We start from the raw sequence: 15,967 nt of genomic DNA, 5'->3' as shown, positions 1-15,967 counted from the left end.
TGACCTGCTCCTTTTATAACTTTCATTCTGGACCCTTTGGTTTTGTTTACTGGACTTTGCCTTCTGCTTAGTCTACGATACTCGTCTCTTGCCATGTAGATTTTACCCCCACTGAATGCAGCTGTCATGGTGGATGCATACACTTTCTTAAATGCATTGTTGATAATCTTTTGTTACCATGGCATTAACTTGATGAGAACATTTATGAAAAAATTGATGTTTTAAACTTAATATTTATAGGTTTTTAATTGAGATTTGAGAGAAACGACTTGATCTGACCTCTGTGGCTATCATTTATTCCTTTTATTAAAGATGCCCTCATTTATTGTGAATATTATTTGGTAAAAACTGTAATAGCATAATCAAATGATGGTATTTTTCACAAGATGACATACAAAAGATTTTAAATGCTTGGAGCAGACCCATTAGGTGTTGGTAAATGATTATTCAACTACTCTTGTCAACGCTGTGTCAGCTGACCTACTGTAAGTACTGATCTCAACATTGACCATCTAAACTAAAATGAGCTCAGGTTAGTTCACCTAAATGTAAACAATAACATTCAGCACAAACTAACTTGTCAAATGTACTGATTGAACATTGAAACTGCCTTTTTCAGACACACACACACAAAAAAAACATGGAAAAAAAAGATGAATCTGAATAAATGAGTCATTTATAATTCCCTTTTTAAACTAAGCTAAAAAGACAAAATGATACCGATAACAAAACTAGAATATACATTTGTGGTCTGATACAAATAACATCTTTTATTTGACGCTGACTGAACCTTCTCTCTGTAATACCAGGGGACGACCTCAGAGGAGAAAATACAAGACTGATTTTATTACAAATCTCAGGCACTTTCTCTGGTGAACCAAGCATTTCATCTGTTCAAACCTGGGAGTCTTTCTCACATACAAACCCTCAGGGGAGCACTATACTCCATTTTCTTTGTGACTTTACTAAGACTACCATTCAATCAAGCCTTTCAGAGGAAAGGTGGCCGCCTCGCTTCTGTTTGTGAGTGTATCAGAAATAACATTACACCAGACAGCAGAGCGGTGTAGTTCATTTTCATTTATTATCAATCTGAATGTTATTTCTCACACAAAATATATAGTTCTCATTGAGGCTCTCAGTATGTATTTTAGATAGCACTAAAGAAGGATTCATAAAGTCATTCATTGTCTTTACATACAGTGAATAATCTGTCACATTGCACAAAATGCCACAATATACCAGTGATAGATGGATAAACAAGTTTAGCAACAATCCCGATATATGTCTTCTCAAATATACTCTTTATCATATTATTACTATTAATATAAGATGACAGCATTTCTAAACAGAGGCAATAACTATCTCAGTTGGCATATTTCACATTTAAGATTAACAAAGATGTTCATGTACCAAACAAAAGATGTTAAATTGGCGCAGTGAGGAAGATTTAATAGCTGATATGTTTTGATAATCAATGTTCTGTGAGGCTTCTTCAGAGTTAAAGAATCTGTGGTTTAATACTGAGATCCAAATTACGACACACACATTTTAACATCTGTACATGTGATGCTGAGTATATAGTAGCTAATTCAGATCACAGAGGAAGAGAAATATGTGAGGAGTCGACCTCCAAAACGCTACGTGGATCCAGCAAACCACTTCAGAGGATATAATCTGTACAATGTTTGTTTTTTTTTTTTTACAGGCAAGAACTTAATTTACATGTGGTTAGTCTGAGAGGGTTACAGTTGCACAAGTATGTTCAATTAGATATTCAGTAAAAATAAATTTGTGTCAAATGTTTTCTTTTTCTGAACGAAGTAATGCCTAATATTCTCCAACTCCAATTTCAGATATAATCATACGCAGTTTCTCTTTGTCATCCATGACAATAATTTGAATATTTTAAGATTTTAGATTGCTTGTCACAAAATAAGTAGACTAACGCAGCCTGTGAGAACATTTTTTTTAAAGATTTCACACAGAAAACTGTTAATTGCAGTCCTGCTGTAATTTGTTTTCTTAGCATTTGTGTCAGTTTTTAACAACAGATAGTTCATTGTTAGAACAAAAATCTTCACTTGACATCACGTAAACATCTCATCGTGGCACTGCAACAGTATGTTCAGGAACAACATCACAGTTATAGAGGACCATGGGTTCATACTCATAAATTTTTACAGGAAGAATGTTGATCTGTGTTTCAATTTCTCTATTCTCACTCTGCTCTCTTTATCCAGAATTGTTAAAACAACCACAGATCAACAGTCACACTCTGAAATGACAGAATATGGATCCAGGTGATATACCCGACACAACGTTCAGTATGCAGTATTATATCTAGGTGAAGAGGAGGCTGAGATAGAAGAGGAGAGGAAAGGGCAGAGAAAGATGTCAGTCATGAGTGGGCAGAGGAAACTGGTGGTTAGAGAGCGAGAAGAAGTAGGTGAGGTGTGATGCCTTCACTGAGGAAGTGCTTTCAGAATGGCGTTCACCTCCTCTGCCACGGCTGTCAGTGCAAATTCAAACTGCTCCTGAGGAGGAGAAAGAGGAGGAGGAGGTGGGGAAGGAAAGAACGCAGGGAAAGATAAAGAAGGGAAGGAAGGTTACAGTTTTAGCATGTAACAATTCTGAAGTGGCATTTTTAAATGATTGACTACTACCACCGCCTCCTCTTCCTCCATATCTCCAGACCCTGCCTGGGCCCGGCCACAGAGGTGAGCTGAAACGCTCTCTGAGCTTTCAACCTGGAGTGCACGCACAGCTGGCACGACATCGATCCAGCCAGGTGTGTCTTAAAATGGAGCTTTGAGTCAAACTGTCTCAGCTTTTTTAGAGTTTGTGTGCGTGTGTTTGATTGTGAAACCGACTCATGGTTTTCCCTAAGGAGCTGATTGATGTTTGCCCCCTGGACCTGGTGTTTTTATATTCTTCTCCTCTCCCCAGGCTGCAGGCCACAGGGTCCTCTCACAAAGAGAGGGTATGTGGGAGTTTGGAGGGAACAGTCTTCAGATGTGTCAACACACAGCCTGCCATAGTTTGGCCTGAGGATAGGCTAAATCAATACAGAGTCACTAATGGCCGTAGCTTTCGCTTTGCAGTGGAGATTATGTGGAGCTTCTATTTTTATGTCTTCTGAAGCTGCGATGGGGCCAGAAAATGTGTAAGTAAATCCATCTCTATCTCCACCACAGTTCTAGGTGATAATCTACTCCCAGGTAGACTTGAAAGTTTTGGGATACTTTTAAAATGAGGCTTTGTTGTTCAGGCTTAGCTTTTCACATTTAAACCACAGGGGGGAGATCAATCTCTGCTCAACAGGATGTTAGTGAGCAGGAATAACACTCATATGTGCTGTTATTATTGCATGCTCAAGTCTGCCAAAAACAGTAACTAAAAGAAAAAAAAAGAGGGGATTAATCTATTTTTAACCAAAAAAGAAAGTATGAACATCATATAGGGGGAAAAAAGATATTTGGTAATCCACTTCTTGAAACTTAACTCTAAATTTCATACCTCATTGCAATCTAATTTCTGTGTCAAGCCAGCATGAAACTGCAAAGTGGAATCAACAATATTCCAATTCAAATAATTTCACTTAGACATGTCAGAAAAGAAAAAGAGAGTGCTTGAAAAGCTTTTCTCCGCTGAACAGAGCGCAGCTGTGAAAGCAGCATTAATGAACCATCGAGGAACTCTGGAGTCTGTTAGCAAGCAGCTCCCATAAATATTATCACCCACTGCTGCATGAAGGTTTGCCTTCATCATTACTGTTATAGCTATTCTCGCTGCCTGCAAGAGAAACAAATGGGATGGATGAGGGCAAATGTTTTTGTATAGGACTCCCTGAATCAACATCAGGTGCTGTGATATAAAGTTTTAAGGCTAAAGAAAGTAGATGTAAATACAGATTGACATATTTAGATTTTAACGCATCACTTTGGGCTCAAAATTTCATTCACAGAACAATTAATCAGTAATTTGGAGAAAAATCTACACTCAAGAAAGTGAAATCTTTAAAGCAAAACATTTATAGAAAATTGTATAATGATGCAGTTTAAAAAAAAAACTTCAAAGAAATTTCTTACATCCTTGAGATGAATGTTGAGTTATTGTTTTCCAAGACAGTGTTTCTATAATCTTGAAGCAGTTATCAATTACATCATCATTACCCCTGATCCTCTGTGCATGAAGTAGACAATCGTCTCTCTAAATGAGTGCAACCCCTCCCCCGATATTCCTCCTCCCCCACCCCCTCAAAGCTGGGGACCTTACCTTTGTCTGGACCATGCCAGCTCTCTGGTCTCTCAAGTGCTCCAGGGTAGCGGCAATATCAATCTCTTTAGCACCTGCAACAGACCGAAAATTGGACTGAGTTCAAAGCAGTGGAGTAATCCAGCTCACATCTGTCAATCTCTCTTTATTCTGGGTTCCCTTTGGAACAGCCCAGCGATTGAAAATTATTACATTCATCCCTCGAAAGACTTGGACAGGAGCCATGGACTGTTTCTTGATAAAATATGCAAGAGGATATTTTTGGGGGTCTGGGAAAAGTGCAATAATGCATTCAAAAGCACTACGCCCTGCTTTCTAGAGAGTGAGAGTGTGTGTGTGGGTGTGTGTGTGTGCATGCACAAATCTGAGAATCAACAATTAAAATGATTTGCAGCAGCTTTGCGTCACTCATTCTGATGATTAACCTTTCCAACAGTTGCTTCAGTAGTGATGAGCTGCCTTTGAGTCTATGATGGTAATCTGGAAAATCTTATTTTGCTTTCAGATTCATGGATTGCAAGCTAGTGCTCATTTGTGAAAATGACAGAGATGTCGAAGGAATCCCTGAACCCTTTAGATGTTTTTTAAAGTGAGGGAGAGAGTGGAAGTAGAGAGGATAGAGCAAAAGTGTGATTGCATGAATATGTGCGGGTAAGAGATGGAAAAAGTAGGATTTAATGTAGCTGGACATAGTACTCCAAGGTACTCAGCGCTAGGACAAGACTTTCATGTCTTAGATCGGCTGAAATCCAAAGTTAAGCTGAGAAGAGGCTCTCTGATTAAAGAAAAAAGCTTGAAGAGTGAGCTTATGTACATTTCATGCATTTGGTTCCAGCCGCAGAAAACAAAAGGTTAAAAAGAGACCGAGTTGCAGCTTTCATCACCATGGACAACAGCGCATTGGTCACAGAACTGCTTGAACTCCATCATGATGGGCTAGTCTTATTACTGTTTTACAGACAGTGCAGGGAAGGTCTGCCATATAGTTGAACGTTCTCTTAACCTGCTCTGACGGGGCTAGATCGCTGGAGGAGGGAAGGGAAAGGGCAGAGGTCAGAGGGCAAAGAGCAGGCTAAGCCTTGAGGGAACACCACTCCAGCGTGACAATAGATGTTTATAACCTGGGTATCTTTAAAGAATTCAAGAGTAACATTCTCAAGCTATAACTTCTGCTCATTCTGAGTACAAATTCAGCTAAAAAATAAAGTAAAATATTTCCAGAAAATTGTCAAATCATTCCTGCTCACATGTAATGACACACCCAGGCCACAGATATCCTTTCCTTTAGGCTCTTTTTACCCACTTGTTTAAACTTTCATTGGTATATGTGCATTACATAATGGTGTCAAGTTTCTGTGAGATGTGATCAAAGCCCTTTTAACACTAGCCAAAAAAAAAAAAAAAAAAAAAAATTGCCAAGACGCACTAACATCTGGCTTTAGAGTTCACTGTGAAAATACAAAATTAGCAATCAGTCCTTTGTCAAATAATTACTGTAATCATGGGTATTTAACAGCTCTGGCTCCAATTAGTATTGATAGGAACACAACACCTGGGTGCATGGGCTAGTATTCAATCAGGCTGCTGCGCTCGGGGTTGAAAGAGGGGTTGAAACATGTATCTAACAACTGCAAGATCTTCCATGAAGGCTCTAAAACTGACACCAGCAGCGTTTGGACAGAAAGATGCTCATCAATTTGCCTTGTGTTTTTGCTGAGCACACTCTTGATATTCAAGGTCCAATCACAAGTAACACTAATGTTAAAATCTCAAATAATTGCTACTATAAGAAATTGCTATCATACACAGCCTGCAGGATATAGTTTAATATCATCCCATCATGTTGGGTCAGCTCACAGGCTTGTCCTCTGGTACATGGGTATACAGGACATTGTAGCCTGCAGAACACTGACAGAAAACAGGCAACCACTGGCAATGGGAAAGAAAGTAACCATCTTATTTTACCTGTACCCATGCTTGAATAAACAAAACAAACAAAACATGTTTATGTGTTACTTTTGGTGCAGGGGCCAGTCTGACTCAGAATTGCAGGCAATAAAATATAATTGCACCTTGAAGATTTCTAACCTGCTGACACAGTGTTCAGTTTAGAGCATAATTGTGTTTAATAGGAAAAAAAAAGTCAACACCATTCTGTTAAAAAAAAAATCAATAATCAAACCTAATAAGTACGGTGTTCACATTAAATAATAAATATTGATTTAAATCACTGTGGCAAATTTTTAATGCATTTTCCCTTTAAACATTTCATTTCCATGCATGTGCTATCTAAATTCATGCTGCAGCTGCAGGTGTAGGTCAATACGGTGTGAAGGTTGCTTAAATAGATAATTATTAATGTGGGTAGAGGTTTCTCTTTTATTTCGCTTCCCTGTGTTTCCTCTTTGTTCTGCTCTCCCCGCTCCTAGCAACTCCCTCCACTTCTGCCTCTGTCTTCGTTGCCTCTCCAGGCCTCAGAGAAGTCACCCTCTAATGCGTCCCCAAGATCCTCTGTGGAAAATGAGAGGCTTTTGCGTTGCCGGGGAAACAGAAAGAGTGAAAGGGAAGCCATTGATCGTTACCTTTAGCCATCCTATTGAGGACCATGTCAATCAGAATGTAAGTCCCACTCCTGCCAGCTCCGTCACTGTAGAGAATAAGAAACAGTGAGGCAGAGATCATTAAGGTGGCAGCATGAGATGCTTTAATCTCAGAGTGTTTTTCTTATGAGAAAACAAATTGCTCATTTACATCTGCATCTGCTGTGAGACTGTCAAGTATATTTAAGCTCATATTAGTCTCTGCATCAAGATATACACCTTTCTATTTGCACAAAACATATTACAGATAAATTAAAATACCTACGAAGCAAAAATCAGTATTAATCTCTAAATTCTAATGAAAAGATTCAGAAAAAAAGATAATATTTTCCAATAGATGCAATTATGTTAAACCCTTGCACGTGAGTGCATGTGTGGTCTGGAGAATTGCTTAGCTATTGGAGAGAGGGGAATGGTTTCTAAGGCACACTGGGGACAAAAGCTTTTAAATGCATGCACCTCAGGAGCAGAGGAGAAGTTGAGAGGCCAGAGGCGGTCCGAGAACAGCTTTTGGAGAGCCTTGCTTTTCCATTACTCCAGAGATAGTCCCATGAAAAGCCTCCCTTTGTGCCCGCCAGCCATTCAACAGCTCTGCATGTTAATTGCAAACAAGGCGTGGACATCTCTCTAATAAAGGCAAGGCCAATAAAACAGGAGAGCTGCCTGAGCACCACAGCTTCATTAATCCACTGTTAGACACTCAGTCCCTCAGAGGGTGAGCGGGCTTACTGGCCCCATGCATGACTTAACAGGATGTGACTATTAAAAAGTGGTCAGACAGATACCTGGTGTTTAATACGAACCAATCAAGGCCAGTTAACTAACTCAACCAAATGGGAAATAGAAGGGTCTTTGGCTGAGTAGGTTTGTGCCATGTTATTTACATAAGAAATAGTCAGTGGAATAAACAGCAGCTCCAGTGGACCCAGATAGATTAAATGGACTGAGCGAGTTTAAATAAACAGCCTCTCCCCTTCAACACACAGGCCATGACAAACACTCTGTCCCAATTCAGCAGGGTCAGCCACAAGGTTCAGTTATACTTGCCTGCAGTGAACAATTATCGGGCAAGATCGACCCCGGTAGCACTTGTTAACTTTTCTGAAATAAAACAAAAGAGAAAATCTGATGTTACTGCAAGCTTGGTGGCAAGTTGTCTCAGTGCAAAAGCTGCAAAGTCCAATTCAGGACACAGGATCAAATTCTTAATAAAAACAGTGATGATCACAACAAATGTGAATCATGAGGGACTTGTGAACCGTGGTCTGGATGAAATTAATAACAGCGATATTTAAAAGAACAAACATGAATCTGAAAGATGCTCCCTTCTGTCAGTCAGATATTTAAATTGGAGCATGGAGACAGAAATCTGTAAATAAATTAAACATCATTTCAGTAACAGTAAATCACTGTGACGTGTGGGTGACGGACGTGGTGGTGTGATGTTGTGATTGCCGAACACCGACGCATTAACCCCGGCCAATTATTAATGTTTTACACCACAGGCACGGTGAAGGCCAACAAGCCTTTTCACACCCCATCGTTACCATGGAAACTGACTACACTGAGAGCTTCCTTTTGTGCCTCTCTATGTCCCTTCGTTTTTTACTTTTCAGTTATAGAAAGAAAAAAACAAAATGCTAAAAAAATCTCAACAGATCAGTAGCTTTTCTGCTAGAAATAGTAATCATTTTGAAGAATATGAAATAGTGATAATAGTAAGAATTTGGAATAATATGAAATAATATGTTATATGGTCATTTTATATAGAAAAATTATTATTTCGTTTTACATTTACACTGTACTTGCATCAATATTTTATATCAACTACTGATAGCTTTGTTGTTAATGGTGCATTCATGGTATTCTCTCTGTTCTTTGACATTAAAAGCAACAAATTATAACCACTTAGATGTTGTTGCAATTAAATTTCTACATTTTAGAGATTGTTTACCTCCCCATTAAAATCTGTAAAGACAGAACACGTTCTTAGTAAGACATCATATAAAGATTGGATTGGATTTCCCATGCAAGCCAGAGAAGGGATCAGTGAGGAGGAAGAGGAGGAGGAGGGAGACAGGGAGTCAGGAGTGAGAGAAAGACGGAGTGTGCACAGGCCTGGCTGAGGAGACACAGTTTCCAATGATCACTTTTGTGACTATGCAACTGGGCTCATATTACTAGCTGCAACATCACAAAAATGACACTGGCAACCGCAAAATAGCGACTTGGCCGAAACCATGAGTGTTAGAGCACACTGTGTGAAGATTTCTGAATCACTATCAGAGAGCTTTAGATGCCTTATAACCTACAGCAGCATTCACGGAGCTAAATAAAGGCAAGCTAGTTGTTAGAGAGATCTCAACAGCAGGGCAAACAATGTGTGTGGAATTGAAACACAAGTCAAATCAGTAAATACCTGACTGCAAGCTACACCCAGTTTAATTTGGCAGAATAAGACCACCTCTGTCAGAAAGGCATGACATGATAACACTACACAATCTCTCATCTGCATTACAAACCAGAGGGACAGACTTCCATCCACAAATCAGATGCATCTATTCTCATTTGAAGGGCTTTTCCTATCCCTCCTGGGTTTTCCCAGAGGGCCCGCTGCTGCTCCTCTGCCAGAACACATTATATGGAGAACAGAGTGAGGTTATTCAGTCACAAGCTTTCCCCCCACTCCCGTGTTTTTAGTGAGACAGCTCTCATTTAATTGGATGTCTGAATTAGTTTTTTTTCTTATTCTTTCTTTCATTCGTTTTTTTTTTTTTTTTTCTTCTTCTTTTTTTTCCCCCAAGCCAAGCCAGGCAGTGCGGGGCTGTTAATTTGCTGCATCACATGTGCTGGAGGGAAGTGAGGGAGATTGGCCCAGGATGAAAGGGATGGTACAGAAACACAGTCCTTTTTAGAACAATCATTCTTTAGGACAGCAAAAGGCAAAGGGGCAAAAAGGAGAAGGACCAGAGAGGCACTGACAGAATGCAGAATATAAGAGGAGGTGATTAAGAACAAGCACAGGGAGGGGGGTGGCAAAAAGGCCAGCCGTAAAGATGGAAATCTGTCTGAAATCTGCAGCGTCTGAGGCAAGTCAACACAAACTCCTGTGTACCTGCGGAAGTCTAACAGGATCCTGGCTGAGTTGGGGATCCCTCGGTCCATCCAGGACAGGAAGTGGAACTGGGTGACGGTGCGTGTCTCGTTGGTCTGCAGGTTTTTCAGGTAGAAACTCCGCACCAGGAAATCCTCACACCAGATGTGCTCAGACACCAAATTGACCTAAATCAAGACAAAGTATGCGAAAGATGACATAACTGCAGATCAAAGCCTTGGTTAAAATGTCATATGTATTAAAGGGCTGGCTCACTCACTCAAACTCCCCAAATTGTTTCTTAATCTTCTTTGGGGGTTTTAAGTTATGATAAATAAAGGGTTACAGTTTCAGGGAATTCTTTTTATTCTTTTAAACAAGTTTTGAAGGAATGATCCAAAAGTTTGTGTCCTTTTCTATAACAAATGAGTCAATTTATGATTAAATGAGACATAATTAAGTTAGATGTTTTTTCTCTTTAGATATACTTTTGCTTCAGTGCTGAATCAAGAAGATGAATACATTTTATGATCGTCCTGTCTTGTGTTCTTACTTAATTTGCAGGTCAAAAAAGACCACCAAGACAGTGAAATTTTTTTTTCATATGTTGATTTTTTTTCCAGATTTAAACAGCTAAATTAATTAAATAATTCATCTTGGTTTCTTTGGTTTATTTGTGGATTGGAAGTTAATATTTTTCTAATCTTCAATGTCTGTGTTATGATTAGTCTCCTGTGCCTTTTTAATCATACTTCTCCTAAATGAAATCGGTTTATGGTGCCAAACTTTTCATTCACTACTTCTGAGAAACCCAAGTGCAGCATTTCTTTACTAAACAAAGTCTTTATTCGTCCTCAGTTTCACTGTTTTACACTAAACTAAACAGCTTGATTTAAAGCAGTTTACAGTTACTCATGTTCAACAGACATGGAATAACTTCTGCTCCAGTTTGTTTACCAGACTTATTTTTTTCTGAACTATTTCACCACAAAAATACATAAATAAAAGGTCAGTAACCCAAAAAGTTGGATTTTAAGCCAAAAACAGCTGGTTTTGTGCCATTTTCTAAAGGTTGAATGGCCACCCTCTGTTCATGACATACTGATTAAAATCACTTGGCTCAAAACAGTTAAAGATGTGGGTTGGTTTGTTAAATATAACGTAGATTCTGAGAATAGCAGAACCAGTTCAGAAACCAGAAAACTATAAGCCTGATAAATTAAGGATGTGGCGATATCCTTGTAAGGATAATAAAAAGGTGATATCAGGTTAAATATTGTGTTGATGATGCACATGATTATATTGTGATTTGATTTTACCTGATGAAAACAAAGCATTTTCAAACCCAGGTTACAGTATTTTTATACAAATTTTGACAAAACTCAAATGACTCAAGTCCAGGTGCTCCCTAAAGTTTTTTTTTTGCTTCTAATATACCTCATATATGTGATAAACATCTGATCCCTCGTCAGGCCAGTAGTGGTGACTCTGCTTCACTCCATTTTCGGACAGTGGGGTCAGCATGACGATCACAACACAGCCGCTCTCCCACACCATCTACACACCGGAAAATAAATATTCGTCAGCAACAAATACTTTCATGTTCACCGTGTGTCATTTAAATAGCCCTAATATGTAGCCGAGCTGAGCCACTATGAGCAGCGTATTACACTGAAACCTTGCATTAGAGCAAAATTGATTTCTTGATCTTTGTGCAGGAAGTATGAATAAATGTCACCTCTCCGTGTGTGACAAATGATAAATGTTGGGTGGAGCAGCAGGAGGGCGCCTCTTGTGTCGCCCTCCCTCAGTCGCCTGAGCGAGATCACAACATCTACTGCACTGCTGCTCCATTTCATCTTATCACTATCTAATGTGTCCTTGGGAAGAAATACAGGCCCACGGCAGCCATTAGGAAAATGAGGAGGAAACGCAGGTTTTATGATTGCTATAAAAACACAATGGCTGTGACTATACACTAATCACAAGCTTCTGTGATCCAGCCCAGTGGACACATTACACACCAACTGTGCCAACTGTGTCAGGATGTGATGAGATTAGGGAAGGTGATAATGTGAGGTAATATGACCTATTTAGCCTTGTATAATTTAGCAAATATTTGCAGGTAGCAAGGTAAAATAGATATATCAACATCTTCACCCACAAAACCCTCCATAAAATCCTGCCATCTTTTTCTTTGTTTTCTTAAAATGTGATTAGCACTTTCTGGACTCAAAAGATGATACATCAACTCTAGATTATATATAAAAGAAAAAAAAGAGAAAAAGCCTGAGAATGACCTGAGTTATGCTGTGTGAACTCCAGCAGATTGGCTGAATTTAAGGGAAAGAGGCAAGCTTGAAGGCCCAGCAGAGCTAAGGTAATAGAGGGGAGATGGATGGAGGAGTAAAGGATGATGGGATGGAGGAATGAGAAGTGGAGGATTAGAGCCGAGCCGTCTTTCAGAGCACTGCCTGGGGCCGGTGTGGATTAGACAGGAGAAAGCAAAAAGATTTGCATCGTGCATGGTCCACTTGCATGAGAGCGCCAGTGTTTCCCCTGTTTGTTTACTTTTAATGGGGTAAAGATTTTTTTTCCCATCACAATCCAAGGTTGACCACATTGAATAATGAATGACTGCTACCCATACCACAAGACTGCGATTCAGACTGTCATTCAAACTGTATCTAATGCTCAGTTATTTGTGCTTAATTGGGTAAGATTCAGAGTAAAGTTAATGGCTAAAAAGATATATTTTAAAGACAATTTAAATGTGTTTATTCACCTGGCATAGAAGAAGGTAACGAAACAAAAAAAAAAAAACATATGAGGGCAAACCTTATTTACAGATTTGTATTTTGGGGGCAGAAAATTTACAACTAACTACATTTCTTAGTGCACAGAATTAGAAAACCCTAAACTGTCCTCCACAAGTTACAAGCAGTAACTAGACAGTTTCAAACACAAGGTCAGCATTTATGAAGATTCAAAATAAGTATGTGTTTAATACATGATGCAGAGTGCAGAGTGCATGGCCAGCTGGTCCTTCTGGATTTATGTTTCACTCCTCTAAGCCCTGGTCACGGCTAACCAGAGTTACTTCACCATATGGAGGTGATGGGCCTGCTAATTACTACAGTGGTGTCCTATTAAAACAGAAGAATGCCATTTGGCAACCATGCATCATTTAAGACACACTTACGCTCAATCTGACATGTTTTACAATAGCCTGTATGAGATAATTGATGGCAAGTTGCTTTGACATTTATAGACACAGGAAGGAATGCAAATAGCTATGGGAAGAAATTTAAACATGAGCAAATATCAGCATTAATATAAACAACACCAGGCTTCCTGAGGCTGTCTGTAGCTAAGCTTCTAAATTAAGCAAAAAGCTGGAGGTTCATTGTGTAGCACCATTGCCAATTTGTAGGCAGCTTCACATGTAGGAGAGCATTTTATTTGCTGATCTCAATTCTCCTAAAAATATACTAATAATTGTGCTGTGTTGAAACCACAGCTCCCATATTTCTTGAGAGGATGCAAACAGGAAGCTAACATTGTGATGGATTAACAACAGCTGTAGCAGTTTGGCAAATTTACACCATTAAAATCATGTCAAGTTTGTGTTTGCAATGTTTCTACAACTACCTATGGATTGCTTTGATATTGAAAACTGTGTGACTGAGAGAAGTTCTGCAATCAGCTGAGATAATGACTTCCTTAGTAAAGCACAAGATGCACCACATGCAAAAAGTCTGTAAGCTCAGGCATCCATTACTTCTGCTGCATTACTTCATTGACCCTCCTTTATCTGGACAATCCTTTGTAGCACTAAACATCCAAATACACAGACATCACTGGGGCAAACATTCTGCAGCTCTGTTGTGTTTCTTCAAAGTTCACATTGCAGCAGAAACAAAATGTTGGAAGATGAAAGGCTGGTGAGTCTTACCTGCCAGAAGTCTGCCACAGTGGAAGCAAGTGGTCCCTGAGAGGCGATGTAAGTCGGGTTGCGAGGGTCATGGTCCATCTGGGAGAGAGGAAAGGTAGTGTGACAGTGTTTGGGTGGAGACTCTGGGAGGAAAACATACTGTCTGGCTGCATCAAAGCCTTCATCTGAATGCAAGAGATCTATTGAAGAAAACACTTTCATTTTCTCCTTTCTTGTCCCTCCCCTAAAAGCCTACGCTACTGAAGATGAGACTATTTTTATGAGCCTGATCAGAATAAAGACGTAAAAACCCAAGTTTATGGGTAAATTGTGAAATAGGGAAACAAAAGATGCTGAAGATTTGATTTAAGGATCTGAAAACATGTTATATTCAGTGCTTTTATCCATAATATTTACTTGCAAAGAAATATTGGCTCTCTATATAGAAAATTAAGCAAAGGTGCATTTTTATTAATGATGAGAAAAAAAAAACTGATCATTCATTTCCACTGAAAATAGAAAAACATTTCTTTTTGGAAGCTATACCAGTTTTCATTGTATATCAGTAACTAATCTAACTTAGATTGTGCAGTGTAAACCCTCCATAACTCAACCTGCCTGTTTATTTATCATTCATAATTTTCACTTGATGTTTACCTGCTTCAGCATCTTTACACCCATATGTACTCTTTAAAATGCATCATTAAAATGGCTGATGTTGTGCTGGGACTTTAAAGCACAGAGGTGGCTAAAATGAGTGGGCCGAATGCTGAGGTGGGAGGTGATGACAGGGAAGGCTTGATATTAAGGGATGTGATTGGGTTTTGATTGAGCCAGTGTTGGCTGGGCAGCCTCCTCCTCACCATACAATCAGAGAACACATTTCATTGAACAGATTTCCATGCAGCAGAGCGAGACATGTCAGCGGAAAGATGCTGTTTTGATTTTTTTTTTTATATATTTTGAAGGAAAATAAATGTGTATCTTTTTAAAATTAGAATGACAAACAGCACAGCCATTTTTTATTATCGGGGTTAATTTAACGTAATGCATATTTGGGCTCCAAGAGATTCTATCTTATGTGAGGAAAATACACAAAAAAATCATCTAAATTTGTGGTTGATTTATTTTCAATCAATCTGCAACTGAGTATGGACAACCAAATCATTTTCTGTATTTAACAGAGGCATCTGAGAAGGAAAACACCTAACCAAAACATGACAAAGAAAAGCTAAACAAAGGGTCATACTTATTTGTTTCATTTGTGTTAAGGTTTTGTTTTATGGTGAAGAAGAACTTCTATGGCCTTAGAGATCTAGTTGTTAATTTCACTTTACATGTAGTTCTAAAGCTCATTTGTCTCACTTATGGACCTCAACACCCACCCTTAAAAGGAAGAATAATTTAAGACTCTTTAATATTAGTCTTTAATATCACCATAATACTTTTCTCCACTTATTTTTTAATATCCTGAAAAACAGGATTAATTCTTAATGCTTTCAAAGGCTGATAAAAAAAGAAAACAAACAAATAAAAAACAGTTAAAACATTTCAGTTAGAATTACAGCTTTATTAATATCATGTTATTTTTCAATTTCTTTTAATTTAAGTAGATTTAACGTGTCAGAATTGTTTTTACTTTCCTTTTTTTCCATCTAAATCTCACCAAAAAGTGAAGTCACTGTAAGTCACCCTCAGCAGAAAGAGACATTCAAACTCATTTTAAAGGGACACTTGCTGTGTAATATTAGCAGGACTTTTGGAAATTATTTCATTTAGCAGATTTAGAAAAAAAGGAAAAGCCAAATAGTGAATCTGTTTTCATAACATGTCAGACATTGTTGATTTTGGGTTATTATACATGTAATAAGAGGATTTTTGGTGGGCAGAGGCCAGGTGTAATTGACAGAAAATGCTCTGTTAAGACACAAAAAAAGCACCTTTCTTCTGAGGAAATTCCAGAAAATGGCACATAGGTGAGGGAAACTTAGGGCTCATTACTTAGTGTTATTCTCAATTAGTCATAATCACATCATTTTCCCCTCATCCTTCCTGGTTGAA

General features: G+C 38.6%; 1 protein-coding gene across 1 annotated transcript in view; it reads right to left on the bottom strand.

Annotated features, from left to right (window-relative positions):
* Positions 1 to 1,065: 1,065 nt before the first annotated feature.
* The window catches only part of ptprn2 (protein tyrosine phosphatase receptor type N2), a 139,727-nt gene continuing 124,825 nt past the window's right edge, over positions 1,066 to 15,967 (bottom strand). The window contains exons 16-22 of the mRNA XM_041967530.1: positions 13,928 to 14,005; positions 11,410 to 11,529; positions 9,994 to 10,160; positions 7,926 to 7,979; positions 6,861 to 6,925; positions 4,279 to 4,352; positions 1,066 to 2,537 (exon numbers count right to left, since the gene is read on the bottom strand). Coding sequence (XP_041823464.1) covers positions 2,466 to 2,537; positions 4,279 to 4,352; positions 6,861 to 6,925; positions 7,926 to 7,979; positions 9,994 to 10,160; positions 11,410 to 11,529; positions 13,928 to 14,005 — 630 coding nt within the window. The 3' untranslated portion in view covers positions 1,066 to 2,465. The remainder of the gene's footprint in view (positions 2,538 to 4,278; positions 4,353 to 6,860; positions 6,926 to 7,925; positions 7,980 to 9,993; positions 10,161 to 11,409; positions 11,530 to 13,927; positions 14,006 to 15,967) is intronic.

This window comes from Melanotaenia boesemani, chromosome 18, assembly GCF_017639745.1.
Source record: "Melanotaenia boesemani isolate fMelBoe1 chromosome 18, fMelBoe1.pri, whole genome shotgun sequence".
Taxonomy (NCBI): domain Eukaryota; kingdom Metazoa; phylum Chordata; class Actinopteri; order Atheriniformes; family Melanotaeniidae; genus Melanotaenia; species Melanotaenia boesemani.
Note: the sequence above shows the minus strand (reverse complement) of the source record. Positions and strands in the feature narration are given on the sequence as shown.